The sequence below is a fragment of the Oncorhynchus mykiss genome, chromosome 10, assembly GCF_057628025.1.
Source record: "Oncorhynchus mykiss isolate SJ-2025 chromosome 10, ASM5762802v1, whole genome shotgun sequence".
NCBI lineage: Eukaryota > Metazoa > Chordata > Actinopteri > Salmoniformes > Salmonidae > Oncorhynchus > Oncorhynchus mykiss.
This window is the reverse complement of record NC_143031.1, coordinates 44,847,645-44,863,546: the sequence shown is the minus strand read 5'-3', so window position 1 is coordinate 44,863,546 and position 15,902 is coordinate 44,847,645. Positions and strand designations below refer to the sequence as shown.

General features: G+C 46.1%; 2 protein-coding genes across 18 annotated transcripts in view; one reads left to right on the top strand and one right to left on the bottom strand.

Moving 5' to 3' along the window:
• Positions 1-15,902, bottom strand: part of LOC110534011 (signal-induced proliferation-associated protein 1) — a 46,439-nt gene that overhangs the window by 22,506 nt on the left and 8,031 nt on the right. For 5 of the 17 annotated variants that reach the window (XM_036990406.2, XM_036990404.2, XM_036990399.2 and 2 more), the window contains exons 2-5: positions 2,027-3,494; positions 1,786-1,910; positions 1,433-1,621; positions 964-1,138 (exon numbers count right to left, since the gene is read on the bottom strand). In XM_036990406.2, the coding sequence (XP_036846301.1) occupies positions 964-1,138; positions 1,433-1,621; positions 1,786-1,910; positions 2,027-3,167 (1,630 nt within the window). In that variant the 5' untranslated portion in view covers positions 3,168-3,494. Of the gene's footprint in view, positions 1-963; positions 1,139-1,432; positions 1,622-1,785; positions 1,911-2,026; positions 3,593-4,942; positions 5,198-11,486; positions 11,576-15,902 lie in introns of those variants that run through there. The other 12 variants (XM_090186785.1, XM_090186781.1, XM_090186775.1 and 9 more) reach the window with 6 other exon arrangements.
• On the top strand, positions 8,224-14,733 carry LOC149980027 (uncharacterized). The gene is made up of 2 exons (XM_090188526.1): positions 8,224-8,269; positions 13,444-14,733. Exons 1-2 carry the CDS (start codon positions 8,224-8,226, stop codon positions 14,430-14,432), a joined length of 1,035 nt encoding a protein of 344 aa, XP_090044652.1. The 3' UTR covers positions 14,433-14,733.

The following is a 15,902-nucleotide window of genomic DNA, read 5'->3' as shown; positions in this document are numbered from 1 at the left end:
CGTGCTGATGAATGGCACGACAATGAGCCTGTGCATTCAAATTACTATCGATGAAATGCAATTGTGTTTGTTGTGCCTGCCCATACCATAACCCCACCGCCACCATGGGGCACTCTGTTCACAAAGTTGACATCAGCAAACCGTTCGCCCACACAACGCCATACACGCTACCCTGTCTGCCATCTGCTCGGAACAGTTTGAACTAGGATTCATCTGTAAAGAGCACAATTCTCCAGCGTGCCAGTGGCCATCGAAGGTGAGCATTTGCTCACTGAAGTCGGTTAAGAAGCCAAACTGCAGCCAGGTCAAGACCCTGGGGAGGACGACAAGCACGCAGATGAGCTTCCCTGAGACAGTTTCTGGTAGTTTGTGCAGAAATTCTCAGACCATCTGGTGAAAAAGCCAGATGTGGAAGTCCTGGGCTGGCGTGGTTACATGTGGTCTGCGGTTGTGAGGCCGGTTGGACATACTGCCAAATTCTCTAAAACAACGTTGAAGGCGGCTTATGGTAGAGAAATTAACATTACATTCTCTGGCAACAACCCTGGTGGACATTCCTGCAGTCAGCATGCCAATTGCACACTCCCTCAAAACTTGAGACATCTGTGGCATTGTGTTGTGTGACAAAAATGTACATTTTAGAGTTGCCTTATATTGTCCCCAGCACAAGGTGCACCTGGGTAATGATCATGCTGTTTAATCAGCTTCTTGATACGCCACACCTGTCAGGTGGATTATCTTGGCAAAGGAGAAATGCTCACTAACAGGGATGTAAACAAATTTGTATACAACATTTGAGAGAAATAAGCTTTTTGTGGACCTGAACAATTTGGGGGTTATTTTATTTCAGCTCATGAAACATGGGACCAACACTTTACATGTTGCGTTTATATTTTTGTTCAGTATATATCCTGCCTGTAGATGACGTGTAGATAGTATGTATGTGGTATGTGCAGGGCTCACTCTTGGTGTCCAGCTGAGCGCGGTACTTCTCCCAGCCTTTAAGCTTCACTCGCTCCCCCAGCAGGTCCAGGAACTCCTCGAAAGCCGGCCCGGAGCTCTCGTTGTTGTACATGTCCTCCTCAGAGCTCTGGCCTGCACGGCAGTACATCACCCCCACCTTCCTCTGGAAGTTCAGCTGGGGGAGGGGGGGGGGGGGGGGGGAGAAAGAGAGAGATTTTGATCAACTATTGTGTTTTTTGTAATAACCATGGCAGCCCAAAACTTTTAGAATAGATGTACTGTATCTCTTTGAATGCCTTTTCAAGTTCAAGTGATAGTATCAGAATGGACAGATCAGACATATTTCTCTGTAGACTGCTCCATAGGAGGTTTACATGAACCATCTAAAAGAGTATCCTGATGGATCTGACATCTTATTGGCCATGAGCAGGACACTGAGTGGGGTCAACCCAGGGTGGGTCCTACTCACCCCCTGTTCATCCAGCTTGAGCAGGGTATCTCGGACCTTGGGCGAGGTGGAGGCCAGGCGCAAGCAGTGGAGGTTGAGCTCAGGGATGATGAACTCCAGGAGCCTCTTGGGAGACAGGCCGCGCGGGGTGGTGTGGCGGGCCGCTGACGGCACGGACTCCTCCAGGATGGAGCCTCGCAGAGTCTTCAGCTGGGAGGCAGGGACAGTCCCGAGGGGTGTGAGTAGATGGACAAATGTGTGCAACAATAGTAAGTATGGGTATGTGTGAATGGCGGTATGTATTCAGAAAAGGATCTAGAAGTCTGTCAATACTGTATACTCATATTGACCTTGAGTGTGTATTGTAGACTGACCTCAGTGGTTCTGAAGATGATTCTGTAGTTATACTGAGCTCCACTGGACCCCTCCTTCTCCTCTCTACGGAAGCTGATGGCCACTGGACCCAGGCGGTCATCTATACCAAAAAAGTTCTGATGATCTGAGGAGTGGAAAGAAATATCCCTGTAACACCGTTGTTGACGAACACAAACAGTCTCAATCATTTAATGAGGTAAAGCAAACATGATCTTTCACACACAACGACGCAGCACTCACCTTTCATGTAGAAGTATTTGCGGTAGTAGTGGGCTCCCAGGTCTGCGTGTTCTATGAAGTAGTTGCTCTTGCCCTGCTGTTGGACGTGGCTCTCTCTGGGTTCCTCCAGTACTGACACTGCATCGTTGGGGTTTCTCAGGCTCAGCCACAGGCACCCTCTTCCCTGTGTATTCCCCAGGCCCGCCCGCTCCTCACCCCCCATCTCGTTTCGGAAGTGGGGGCAGCTGAGCAGCAGCTCGTTGTCGTTCCCATCTCCCTCGTCCAGCAGACACTGGTCAGGGTCCTCCACAGCCCCCCCACCACTACCCCCACCCTGCGAGGGGGAGGAGGGTGTGGCCTGGGTGAGGGGGCGCATCGTTGAGGCAGCCGATGCCCCTGAGGTGATGTTCTTTTTGCGGCCGATGCTGTCCCGATTGCTGGCTGCTTCCAAGAGGTCAAACAGAATACTCTGAACATCATAGTGGGCAAAGTTCCTGACCCAGGCTCCGCCTCCCAGGTTGTCATAAGGACCTGGTTGGGGGATCTGTGGGGGTGAAGGCTTGGCCTTCTTGCTCAGCCCCTCAGGCTTGGGGGGCTTGGCTGGTTTTGGAGTTTCTCCTGTGGGGGCGGAAAGAGCCCTGAAGAAGCCGTCTGGTTCTGGGGGTGTTGCATGCAGACCCAGCAACAGGAAGGGGTCTTTGAAGCGGAGGGCGTTGGGGCTCAGAGCTCCCTGGTCGTCTGCACTGAGCTCCTGTGTTCCTGACAGACCTGTCTGTCTCTCCAGTGAGGAGAGGCTGCCATACTCCCTGTGCAGCACCACCCCTGAGTCCCCCTGAGCCCCGGCACCTGCCTTCTCCCCCACCGCCCGTGTGGCCTTCCCTCCCACCTTACCAGAAGAGTCCAGGTCACCCAGAGTCACGTCACTGTTGCTTCTCTGCATGATGTGTCCTCGGCCCACGGACCTCAGGTTCAGACTCACACGGTTCGGGTTAGTAAGGCTATCCCCATCTGCCCCCTCCCCGTCCCTCCTCGGGGGCCACTCCCCTGCCAGCACCCGCGCCCGTACCCCACCGTCCCGCTTAGAGTCAAAGTTGACCGTTGCCAGAGGGGGTCGCGGCCTTTGCCGGCAGAACTTGCGGAGGAAGAGGTCGTCAGACTGCATGGTGCCTCAGACTCTGACTCCAATCCTCTAACTGTCCCTCCTCACTTTCCCAAACCAGATGAGTAAAGGTACTACACGTGTTCCTCATCCACATTCAATAACAAAATGCAGAGGACTATTAGATGACAGTTATGTCCCACAGTCAGATACAATTATATGTTTTAAGTCTGGAAAGCGTACACCCATTCCAAGTTATTTTAGGACGCTCGCCAGCTCTGCAGATGACTACGATTCTGGTGTGCCCCAGTTTTGGTTTGGTCCAGTTTTGGTTTGGTCCAGTTTTGGTTTGGTCCTGTTTTGGTTTGGTCCAGTTTTGGTTTGGTCCTGCTGGTAAAAATGTACAGAGGAGAGGAGAGTTAACCATGAGAAGAGCCCAGCTCTTTATACTCTGTCATCCATTCTCTTTGGTCTCTTCCACTGGTCACCTGTGCACAGAGACAAAGCTACGGTCATTGACCACAGACACCCGTCTCCCACCCATACTGCTATTATCCTTCCTGACGCCTCAGATGTCATTCAGTCACTGAGGTTTTGTTCAATGGTTGCAAATCAAACTATGCACCAGTGTTTTTTAAGCCACTCTGTCAAAACATTATCCTGAAATTCGAATGCATTTCTTTTCAACAATGACGCATAGAAATCGAAATAGGCAAACAAGCAGCTCTGACGTGTGTTTTGTTCTGTATTGTTTAACCTCTCAATACTTGCATTATGATTTTTTTTCCTTTGCAAAAATAGCTGCCAAGTAGTCGTATGTGGCCCACCACATCCCCTCTATGGACAGGCACAATAGAACACTGCAGGAAGGGGGAGGTGGCCTTCCTGTCCTCAAACAAGTTAAGAATAAAATAGTAATAAACATCACAATGCTGGCCAGCCTGCCAACAGAATAAGACTCCCTCTATCTATCTCATACAGTGTCTATTTTGAATACAGTAGCCTGCTGTGTGTCTAAGACAATATTCCCCTCTGAGACATTACAGTTCATCCTCTCCTATCATATACAATCCCCAGAGAAAGCAGAAACATTCAACGCCACCGGACTTCTAAATCCACACAACCCCACACATTATCTGACATCCCAAATGTAACACGGGCCTTGCTTGTTCATTTTATTTTATGGTCACATTTGCTCATAAATTGTCATATCCCACCAACTCTCTCTCTCTCTCTCAATCAATGCAAGTCAATGGGACCTATATTAGCATTTTCAAAATCATGTCCAAATCATCTATAAGCAACTCCTTTGAGTTACACAATCAATGTTGAGATACTTTAGGGTGATTTGGACCAGAAGGACACAAATAAAACGAGAGTCTGTACATCAAGACCTCAATATAGTGAGGATATGAATAGTCCAATGTAATTTTGTTCGGATATTTGATTTATTTAATTAAAATATGAAACATAGACTTTAGCTTGTAAGAGTCAATTAAATAAAAATGCCCAAGTGAAACGTATAAATTGGATTTTAACATACTAATCTTCAGGGGCCATTTAGACCCATTGAGGGAGGCTTTTTTACTGAATAACATAACAAAACAATTGTTTGCCTAAGGATAGCCAGTATGTAAATATCTAAAAAAAAATTCTGTCTCGAAATTAACCAAGGTACTCTACAGTAAATGAATGAGTAAGACTCCCGTCAATAGGTGACAGGCCAGTCTATTGCTTAAATGAGGGCCACTATTCATAAGTGGATTTTCATTATCTACACTTATTCTAAACATCCTTGGTCTTTCTCATTACAGACAATTTGTTTCAGGTCAACTCACAGGCGAAAATAGGTTGTTTTCAAATGAATTTCCTCGGTTCCTGGCATCCCCATTCTTTGTTCCCTTCTCTCTGGTCAAATTGACGTCAATCATACGATATCGGAAACCAGTTTCTCTTTAATACAAATATTAGATTCTTCTACATTCTAAAGGCTGCTTCCTGTCTCGCTATTTCTCATGCATCTCCTGTCTCGAGATGATTTGCAGCCTCGAGAGCAGGTGCAGCGACGCAGCTCACACTCATGTGTGCGCGGTGCGCGTTAGCACAGAATGCTGCAGAGATGTTGATGGTGACTGGAGAGAGAGGGAGTCATCTCCCTCTCTCTCTCGCTCTCTCTCTGCCTCTGCACAACTGAATGTAAATAGTTACTCCAGATATTGACTGAATATTGGAGATTTGCAATTCACCTTCTGTCCCCATGAAGGAACAATCACATTGTGCCTGGTTGCATAGATACAATATTTTAGACCATGATGATGATGATAACATGTTTGGACATCCTTTCTGACATTTCTCTAGCTATGTACTGGATGCCCTTAACCACAGCAACTCACTCTGATATATTTTCTGGATAATATCAATTTCTTCAGTTCTTTGAAAGTTTTTTTTTCACTGAAGCAAATCAGGTTAGGAGAGCAGCAGCTTCCATCTCCCTGCTGGTACCAAGCCCAGCCACTTACTTCCCATCCAAGGTCTCTGAGTCTCCCAGCAGAGTGCCCTGACTTGTGGGAGTCTAGATGAAACAATGTGTACTCTGAAGGTGATAGCTGAGTTTGCAAAATAGTTTAGGATAGAATTCTTTGAAACATGCGCATTACTGTATTTTTTTCTGAAATGAGAAAAAGGACTACAGCATTTGTGTGTTCTTTGAGCACACACTGAGCATATATATGGAGTGGCATCCACTGTATGGCCATGCGTTCCCCCTGGGGCCACTCGATAGTTCCCTGGTGCTTTTAGTGACCCAATGGCAGGTTGTTAGCACACAATCAACAATACCAAAAGCTGCATGCATCCACAACAAGTGGCCATTCATTTAATTCATCTATTTTAACAACACAATAACACATGCTAAACATTTGATCAATCCCGTCTCTGTTTTCAGTCTCATGCATTATAAATTGATTGCCAGTTTAGAGTAAAGCTGGATATCTAGTGGTTTAGTTCATCAAAACCATATAAAGGCATGCAGAGGAACCTGCCCTACAGTCAAATCATTCTACTCCCAAGTTCTGTGGGTTGACAAAGAGCAGGACATACGATATACTAAAGTAAGGAGTCAGACTGATAAAGGGAAGCTTTAACTAGTCCAGTACTGTATGTGATGTTCTCTAACTGCCCCAGTGAGACTTCTGGTTCAACTACGCAATAGGGGTCTACGGTGACCACAGCTTCCTCCTCGTGTCACTTCTGTGCATAGCTGCAGAGGTTCACTTCTCCATCCTCCACAGTCTACTATCCAACATGTCTGGTGGTTTCTGTGTCTAACAGGGTAACGAGTGACTCTGTTGACTGTATCAAAGTTATAGGGAGAATGTTTCCCCACACTAAAGGCCATGTGAGCTAACCTAGTTCTTCGGTCACATCTGTCACTTCCTCTGAACCAAATTCAATATATTTTTTTGTTAGATCTGCATTTGGGTTTTCGTTCAAACAAAAAGGTAGAGCACAGGTTGTAAGCTTTGCAACTTTATAGAAAAGTGGTTAATGTTTTTCATTTGAAACACCTAGGAAGGAAAGCTTAAAGGGACATTTTTAAAAAAGTAAAAAACTTCATATTCATAATTTCCAACACCAACCCAACAACACTTATCTTCCTCTATATATTTTATTACAAAACCTAGAAACGTGCACATTTCACAAATGTTGATGTTGGGGTGGTGCTGGAGATGATACATTTGAAGTTGGAAAATTGTGAAATGTCCCTTTAAGAGATCAATACGCATACTTCACTATGTTGTACGCATAAAGTTCATATTACAGTACATCACAATAACCTACAAATTACAGTATTTTTCCTCTTCTATCAAAAGATTAAGCAAAGAGGGATTACCCGAAACATGCAGCCAAGGGATTAAAAGGCTCTCCAGGACTTTCTGAAGATTGGGAGCGTTCATCATGACAGTTCAGCGGGCCCATTTCACAGTCCACACATCCTCTCATGAAACCAGAGAGCAGAGCAGTCTCAGTGCCTCAGAAGTCAAACCAGGCATGCACTGCCTCACTACATCATTAAGCTAGGACACTGGTGTTTGATGCCGTGTCTAACCATGCTGACAGAACACTGCTAGCAGTGAGTGGCTGCTAATGACCTCAGATCTCCGCCTCTATCCCGAGTATCTTGGCTCTCTGTGTGACCTGTGTTGAACCAGTCTTTACAACAGGACTGTGCTGTCAGCCCCTTGGTACTTTAACAGACTTCATTTACAGGTACTACAGTATGCCTGTGTCAGACGTGGGTTTCAATACTATTTCAGGTATTTCAATTACTTTCAAAGACATTTGGAAGTAAGAATTAAGATATTTTTCAAGTAGTTACTTGAAATACTTAAATATACTGACTCAAATTCACCCTCGTTCATGGTATTTTAAATCATTTATTTGAACACAGGTCTGGTCTGTGTTGGGCTCATGTTTTCTAGTGTTTTTCACAAGCGCTGCTCTGACCTCAGCGCTTCGGAGGCATGAGTTTTCAGCGCAGTGGGGTCGCCATCCTGTTTGGTGTACATGCTAGACCCAGGACAAGGCCCCAGGGTGTGTGCTGTCCGGATGTTACTGTGAAAGGGGAGTCATAGGGCTGCCATGGTGACCATACGCCCACTTTAGGGAAGCCGTGTTTCCAGGAACACTTTTCTTTTTGCACCATCTCTGACCCCTCCTCCCTTTTGAGACTGCGTCCTGTGATGTCACCGGCATCCTGACCTTACTAACCCTCAGAGGAAGGGTGTCATCATCATATCTCCCCCTCCCATCATGGCTAACTGGACTGTTGTATCAGAGAGAGGAGACCAGGCTGACTTCAGCCTACCAACCATAAGTCTCTGTTCAACTCCTGACCTACATCTCACATGAAGATTACATCTGATGCGGTTTTATTAAGCTCCTTCTCATCAGCAAATCATTTTGAGGGGGAAAAACAGCAACAACAAAAGCATGTATGAATAAATGATATATTGTATTTGGTGTAGCCTACAGTAGGGTACATGCTTGAAATGTATTTCCTTCAGGCCCAGCTCTGGGGGAAAAAAAGCTCACCATAGGCAGCCATTCAATGTGATCAATGACCAGGATTGGTATCCGCCCCATGGCCATATCAGACCTATCAGGTGACAAACTGGTTCTTTATGGAAGGTTTCAGTAGGCGTCTAGGTTAACAAATCCTTGATGGGCTCATAGTTACTATGTCTGTACAAGATAGAAACGGGTTCCTGTGTTATTAAACAGCTATGTGCCATTACTGACGATGCAATCTGCCGTTGAAAATATCTGACTCCCCTGACCTGTTTCTGTTTCTGGCTCATGGTTCTCCACGCATATGTGGGATTAAAATGATCTCTTGAAATTGGGAGCAGGACAGATTACTATCATAACTCAAACCAAAGGCCATCAAGAGTATGTATTTCTGTACTTCTGGAATGATTTCAAAAACCCTCATTAGAACTGCAGAGAAGTGCGCTACGATAACAAGGATTCCAAGCATACGTGTCACTGGACCTCAGAGCAACATCGTGTGTTATACAATTTTCCTCATTGCATACTAGTATTCTATGCTGAATCACAGTACTGCCACCAGCTCTGCAACCTCTGTCCTCCAAAACACAGTACTGACTGCTACGCAACCTCTGTCCTCCAAAACACAGTACTGACTGCTACGCAATCTCTGTCCTCCATATCACAGTACTGACTGCTACGAAACCTCTGTCCTCCAAATCACAGTACTGACTGACTGCTACACAATCTCTGTCCTCCAAATCACAGTACTTACTGACTGCTACACAATCTCTGTCCTCCAAATCACAGTACTGACTGCTACGCAACCTCTGTCCTCCAAAACACAGTACTGACTGCTACGCAACCTCTGTCCTCCAAAACACAGTACTGACTGCTACGCAATCTCTGTCCTCCTTATCACAGTACTGACTGCTACGCAACCTCTGTCCTCCAAATCGCAGTACTGACTGCTACGCAACCTCTGTCCTCCAAAACACAGTACTGACTGCTACGCAACCTCTGTCCTCCAAAACACAGTACTGACTGCTACGCAATCTCTGTCCTCCAAAACACAGTACTGACTGCTACGCAACCTCTGTCCTCCAAAACACAGTACTGACAGCTACGCAACCTCTGACCTTCAAATCACAGTACTGCCACCAGCAACGCAACCTCTGTCCTCCAAATCACAGTGATTGGTGCTTACGATACGTTAGGGCCTAAATCGACTATTAGGGATGATTGATTTAGGAAAATTGAGCTAATTAACCGTGTGTTCTCACTGTGCCCAGCAGCCAATCCCAGGGCCTGTTATTGATCCCAGCTCTGCCTGATACATTTGGATTCACACTGCATAACTACCATGTCATTGGAAACACAAAACGGGTTTCAAAGACTAAAAACAGCCAGTGGGTGTGTTATTGCACACAATTGGTTTCAGGAAATAAAGTAATCCCAATGCTGCTACTCCCTCACACTTCCTCCAATCACCCTTCATCCTTCCCCTTTGCTTCTGCCCGCTGAGTAGGGTCTGGGCCAGGTCCAGAGACTGCTAAGTGATTGGTTCTGGCACACTCCTTTTGTCCCACATTTTATCTCGGTTTTGATATATTACTTAGAGTTAGCAGATGTCTGTCTGAGTTGTTGGTCTCCAAAGACACATAGTTCGTCTACTCAATAGATTGACTTTAGAGTAGAGGTTAGCTGTCAAGGTGGCAGAGGGGAAGGAGGGAAGTGGAAAGGTTCTTAGGACCACCCTGTACAGGATCACATGATCGCTTCTCAGAGGTCAGATGTTGATCTGAGGAGTGGAAATTGACAGATGATACCATGATGGTAATGAGGACAACAGGTAGTCTCCCTGACTGCTTCTGGCACGTCTCCAGGCTGAGTCAGAGCAGTCAGTGGGAGTGCATATACAGGAACCTCCCTGCCTTCCACACATGCTTCTTATCACTTCCCAACCTTTTACCTTCCTACCCTTGTGAGTTTAAAGTATATGTCACACTGGACACTACAAAGGAAGTAAAACAATTCAAAAAAGATTGTCACCTCTCATTTCCAATGTCATTTTGCTAAGCCTTTAATGTCACCTTGCAGAGTGTGTTTGGCTGCTGTCTGCCTGTGTCCTCCAGTGGGGGACCTTGTGACAGAGTGTACTGGGCATCTGTTTCTGCTGTTGGTCTGTGGAGGTCAAGCCCACCTTTAGGCTGTGCTGATGTTAGCATCTGCTGAAGACAACTAAAAACAGATTCATTTTGAGAGGAGGCTGTCCTCCCGCAAATACGTCCTTCAGAAATGGAGCATATGTCTGTCGTGCTATCAATTATTAATGAGGGGGAAAAGATGGGGCTAGAGTTAGACAGTGTTGAATAATTCATGAGGCAGCCCCCCCCAAGCCCACTCTCTGACCATGGGACTTGGGCCTGGGCCGTCCAAAACATCACCTATACCCTTAGCTTTATTGTCACAAAGAACTGTACACAGAAGTGTGTACTGCCATATCGTGTGTGTATGTGTGTGTGACTTCTAAAAATATGTGTGTGAGAAAGCTCCAATTTAGTCATCTCACAGTTGAAGTCATCTGGAGTTTTGGATTCGATACTGTAAAACAGTCTCAGTTTTTACAAGTCCCTTCCTCTTTGGAAATCTCTGATACCAAAGAAGTAAGTGTGTGTGTGTGTGTGTGTGTGTGTGGAAACAAAAGTATTATTCTGACCATTGATAAAACATATTGCATCTGTGTTTTTCCATGCTTATTGAAACACATATATGTACAATATGTCATGAACTAAGCATGTTTAAATCTGATGTTACCTCCTATTTCAGTGAAAGAAAGGCAGAAAGAGGAAGTTGGTTCAGAAATGGCTCTTTCCATAACATTGTCTGTGCATCTAACCCTGACTTCCTCTTTTACTGAAACTACCAACTAAAAGAATTATGATCAGGGGCGTAGGAGCGACTCTGACAAGGGGACACATTTAGCGAAACATAAGTTTACACCTCACACACATGGTTATGGGCTTAAAAAAAGAGGCACACTCCAGGATATAAATGAAATAAAAAGGTTTTAAATGCTCATTTCTAGTCACTTTTGAGAAAAGGATACAGACAAATCGTAGCCCTTTCCTGCAGTAAAATGACCTCGTAGCCTCAACGTTTCAAACAAAACAAACAGTTTTGTTGTATGTCACGTTTAATATTGGGATGCAAACACAAAATGTAATACATTTCAACTCTATAACTGACATGGTACAGGTGTCTTCTTTTTTCTTAAGCCCTTGACCATGTGTGTGAGGTATAGTTTCAAAGTAGATTTCAAAGTTACTTTACCCGGTGCATTGAGTAATGATGGTGGTGCTGCACAGTGCTGTTTCTATCACTCATACGCACTGCCACACTGCTTGTAACAAACCGAGAGTGAGAATGAAGCAGTCAGTGGGGGCGGGGCAAGTGACTCACGTTCCAGCAGTGGAGGCCATTTAAAAATAAAAATCCCTCAATGAATGTGGTGACTCTCTCGCGTGTTTTACCTGCTTCTAACATTGGGGGGTGGGGTAGACATGCCCCCCCCCCCCCCCCCGGCTCCTACGCCCTTGGGGATGATACATCTTTGTCCCTCTCACTCCATGCCATCTTACATTAGTGTGTCCATCAATCACCACTGTGATAAAGCATTTGAACATTTTCACTATGGTATTGGTCATTCGCATGCTCAAAGGACTTTATTGTGTGGGTATATGGGAGTGCATGGCATGCGTGCAAGAGTCGGTCGGAGTGAATGTGTCTGTGTCGTTCTTTGTGTGCCTTTGCTGACTCTGAAAGAGTGTAAAAGCCACAGTGGCAGGAAGAACAGCTGTCCCTCTGCAACTGCACTGTGTGATTCTGCCCGTGACTTTCTATCTCTGTGCGTGTGTGGGGGGGTGTGCACTTGTGTGTGTGTGTGTGTGTGGGGGGGTGTATGTGTGTGACAAAAATGAGAGGGGAACTGACCCTCACGTCATCACTGCTGCTATTATGTGAAGCTGAACTGCACACTGTTCTTCCTCTCCTATCTGTGCAGCTGGCTCTGAGGCCGAGAGACTGTCCACCAATAGCATTTCTAGCAGTCTGAACTGTCACCCCTACCCTGTCCTCTCAGAGAGGAAGAGACACTGGCCTCCCTCACTTCCTCACTATCCCCGCTATTGTGCTTCGAAATTAAGCCTGGTCCTCCTGAAACGGCTGCACCGCCTACACTCTCTCTCTCTCTCTATTTCTCTCTCTCTCTCTCTCTCTCTCTCTCTATTTCTCTCTCTCTCTCTCACTCTCTCACTCACACACACACACCTACCCAGCTAAGCTCTGCGTATGACCACAAATTCTTTAATTATGAGTCTCCACTCTAACCACCCCTATGAGACCTAATGTTGATTGGTTAAATTTAACTTGTGTTTTGTCCCTTAAACAACACCAGCTGCACCAGGGTCTATTCTCTTGTAACCAATGTTCTGCATGACATTGTATTTGTGTATATTAGGGATCCAAGGCAGAAGCTACTCTTCCTGGGGTCCAAACACACCAAAGCATCCACATTACATATAAAACAGTGAACTATGTTTGTACTGAATGAGATAAAGATAAAACAGTACATCATGTAACATCTCTACACCACCACATATCCTCAACACAAAATGTTCACCATACAACAATACCTCCATTCAACAATATCACAATGTGTGTCACGCCCTGACCTTAGAGATCCTTTTTATGTCTCTATTTGTTTTGGTCAGGGTGTGATTTGGGGTGGGTATTCTATGTTCTATTATTTGTATTTCTATGTTCTCAATCAGGGACAGCTGTCTATCGTTGTCTCTGATTGAGAACCATACTTAGGTAGCCCTTTTTCCCACCTGTCTTTGTGGGAAGTTGACTTTGTTTATGGCACACAGCCTTTAGCTTCACCGTTTGTTTTGTAGTGTTTATTGTTTTGTTCGGTGTCTTTTCATTCTAATAAAGAAAATGTACGCTCCTTGGTCCAGTTCTTTCAACGGCCGTGACAGAACTTCCCACCACAAACGGACCAAGCAGCGTGGTAAGGAGGAGCAGCGTGTTCAGGATTCATGGACTTGGGAGGAAATCCTGGACGGGAAAGGACCCTGGAGGCAGGCTGGGGAATATCGCCGTCCGAAAGAGGAACTGGAAGCAGCTAAAGCTGAGAGGCGACGCTATGAGGAGCTAGCAGGGAAGCCCGAGAGGCAGTGTGGGGGGGCACACGGGGAGTTTGGCTGAGTCAGGTTGGAGACCTGAGCAAACTCCCCGTGCTTACCGTGCCGAGCGTCATACTGGTCAGGCACCGTGTTATGCGGTGGAGCGCATGGTGTACGCGTTCTTAGCCCGGTGCGCTACATTCCAGCTCCCCACATCTGCCGGGCTAAGGTGAGCATCCAGCCAGGACGGGTTGTGCCAGCCCTGCTCTCCAGACCTCCAGTGCGTCTCCTCGGCCCAGTATATCCTGCGCCGGCTCAGCACATTGTGTCTCTGGTACGTCTGCACAGCCCAGTGCATCCTGTGCCAGCACCCCGCATTTGCAGGGTGAAGATAACCACCCAGCAAGGACGGGTTGTGCAGGCTCCAAGTTCGAGACCTCCAGTGAGCCTCCACGGCCTAGGGTATCTGGTGCCTCTGCCAAGGACAGGGCCTCCTGTATGTCTCCCCAGCCTGGTGAGTCCTGTGGCAGCTCCACGTACCAGACTGCCCATACGTCTCCTCACTCCAGTGATGATCCATGGCAAGAAGCCTCCAGTGATGATCCATGGCACGAAGCCTCCAGTGATGATCCATGGCACGAAGCCTCCAGTGATGATCCATGGCACGAAGCCTCCAGTGATGATCCATAGCACGCAGCCTCCAGTGATGATCCATGGCACGCAGCCTCCAGTGATGATCCATGGCAAGCAGCCTCCAGTGATGATCCATGGCAAGCAGCCTCCAGTGATGATCCGTGGCACGAAGCCTCCAGTGATGATCCGTGGCACGAAGCCTCCAGTGATGATCCGTGGCACGAAGCCTCCAGTGATGATCCGTGGCACGAAGCCTCCAGTGATGATCCAAGGCACGCAGCCTCCAGTGATGATCCATGGCACGCAGCCTCCAGTGTCAGATCCTTTTTATGTCTCTATTTGGTTTGGTCAGGGTGTGATTTGGGGTGGGTATTCTATGTTCTATTATTTGTATTTCTATGTTTGGCTGGGTAGGGTTCTCAACCAGGGACAGCTGTCTATCGTTGTCTCTGATTGAAAACCATACTGAGGTAGCCCTTTTTCCCACCTGTCTTTGTGGGAAGTTGACTTTGTTTATGGCACACAGCCTTTAGCTTCACCGTTTGTTTTGTAGTGTTTATTGTTTTGTTTGGCGTCTTTTCATTCTAATAAAGAAAGCTCACCATGCTGCACCTTGGTCCAGTTCTTTCAACGGCCGTGACAATGTGTGCGTGTGTGTGTCTCTTCACAGTCCCCGTTGTTCCATCAGGTGTATTTGTACCTGCGTTTTAAATCTGATTCTACTGCTTGCATCAGTTACCTGATGTGGAATAGAGTTCTATGTAATCAAATCAAAGTTTATTTGTCACGTGTGCCGAATACCACAGGTGTAAACCTTACAGTGAAATGCTTACTTACAGGCTCTAAGGCATGTGTCGGTAAGTAAAGAAATAAAACAACAGTAAAAAGACATTTGAAAAATGAGTAGCAAGGCTATATTCAGACACCTGTTAGTCAGGCTTATTGAGGTAGTATGTACATGTAGGTATGGTTAAAGTGACTGCATGTATGATGAACAGAGTAGCAGTAGTGTAAAAAGAGGGGTTGGCGGGTGGTGGGACACAATGCAGATAGCCCGGTTAGCCAATGTGCGGGAGCACTGGTTGGTCGGGACAATTGAGGTAGTATGTACATGAATGTATAGTTAAAGTGACTATGCATATAAGATAAACAGAGAGTAGCAGCAGCGTAAAAGAGGGGTTGGCTCTATGTAGAAGAAGTCATAGCTCTATGTAGTACTGTGCACCTCCCATAGTCTGTTCTGGACTTGGGGACAGTGAAGAGACCTTTGGTGGGTCTTGTGGGGTATGCATGAGTGTCCGAGCTGTGTGCTAGTAGTTTAAACAGACAGCTGGGTGCATTCAGCTTGTCAACACTTCTTACAAAAACAAGTAGTGAAGAAGTCAATCTCTCATCCACTTTGAGCCATGAGAGACGTACATGTTATTAATGTTAACTCTCCGTGTATGTTTAAGGGCCAGTCGTGCTGCCCTGTTCTGAGCCAACTGTAATTTTCTCAAGTCCCTCTTTGTGGCATCTGACCACACTACTGAACAGGTGTCAAGGTGTGACAAAACTAGGGCCTGTACGACATGCCTTGTTGATAGTGTTGTTAAAAAGGCAGGCAGAGCTGTGCTTTATTATGGACAAACTTCTCCCCATCTTAGCTACTGTAGTATCAACATGTTTGACCACGACAGTTTACAAACCAGGGTTACTCAGAGCAGTTTAGTCACCTCAACTTGCTCAATTTCCACATTATTCATTACGAGATGTAGTTGAGGTTTAGGGTTCAGTGAATGATTTGTCCCAAATACAATGTTTTTAGTTTTGGAAATATTTAAGACTAACTTATTCCCTGCCACCCACTCTGAAACTAACTGCAGCTCTTTGTTAAGTGTTGCAGTCATTCCTGTCGCTGTAGTAGCTGATGTGTATAGTGTTGAGT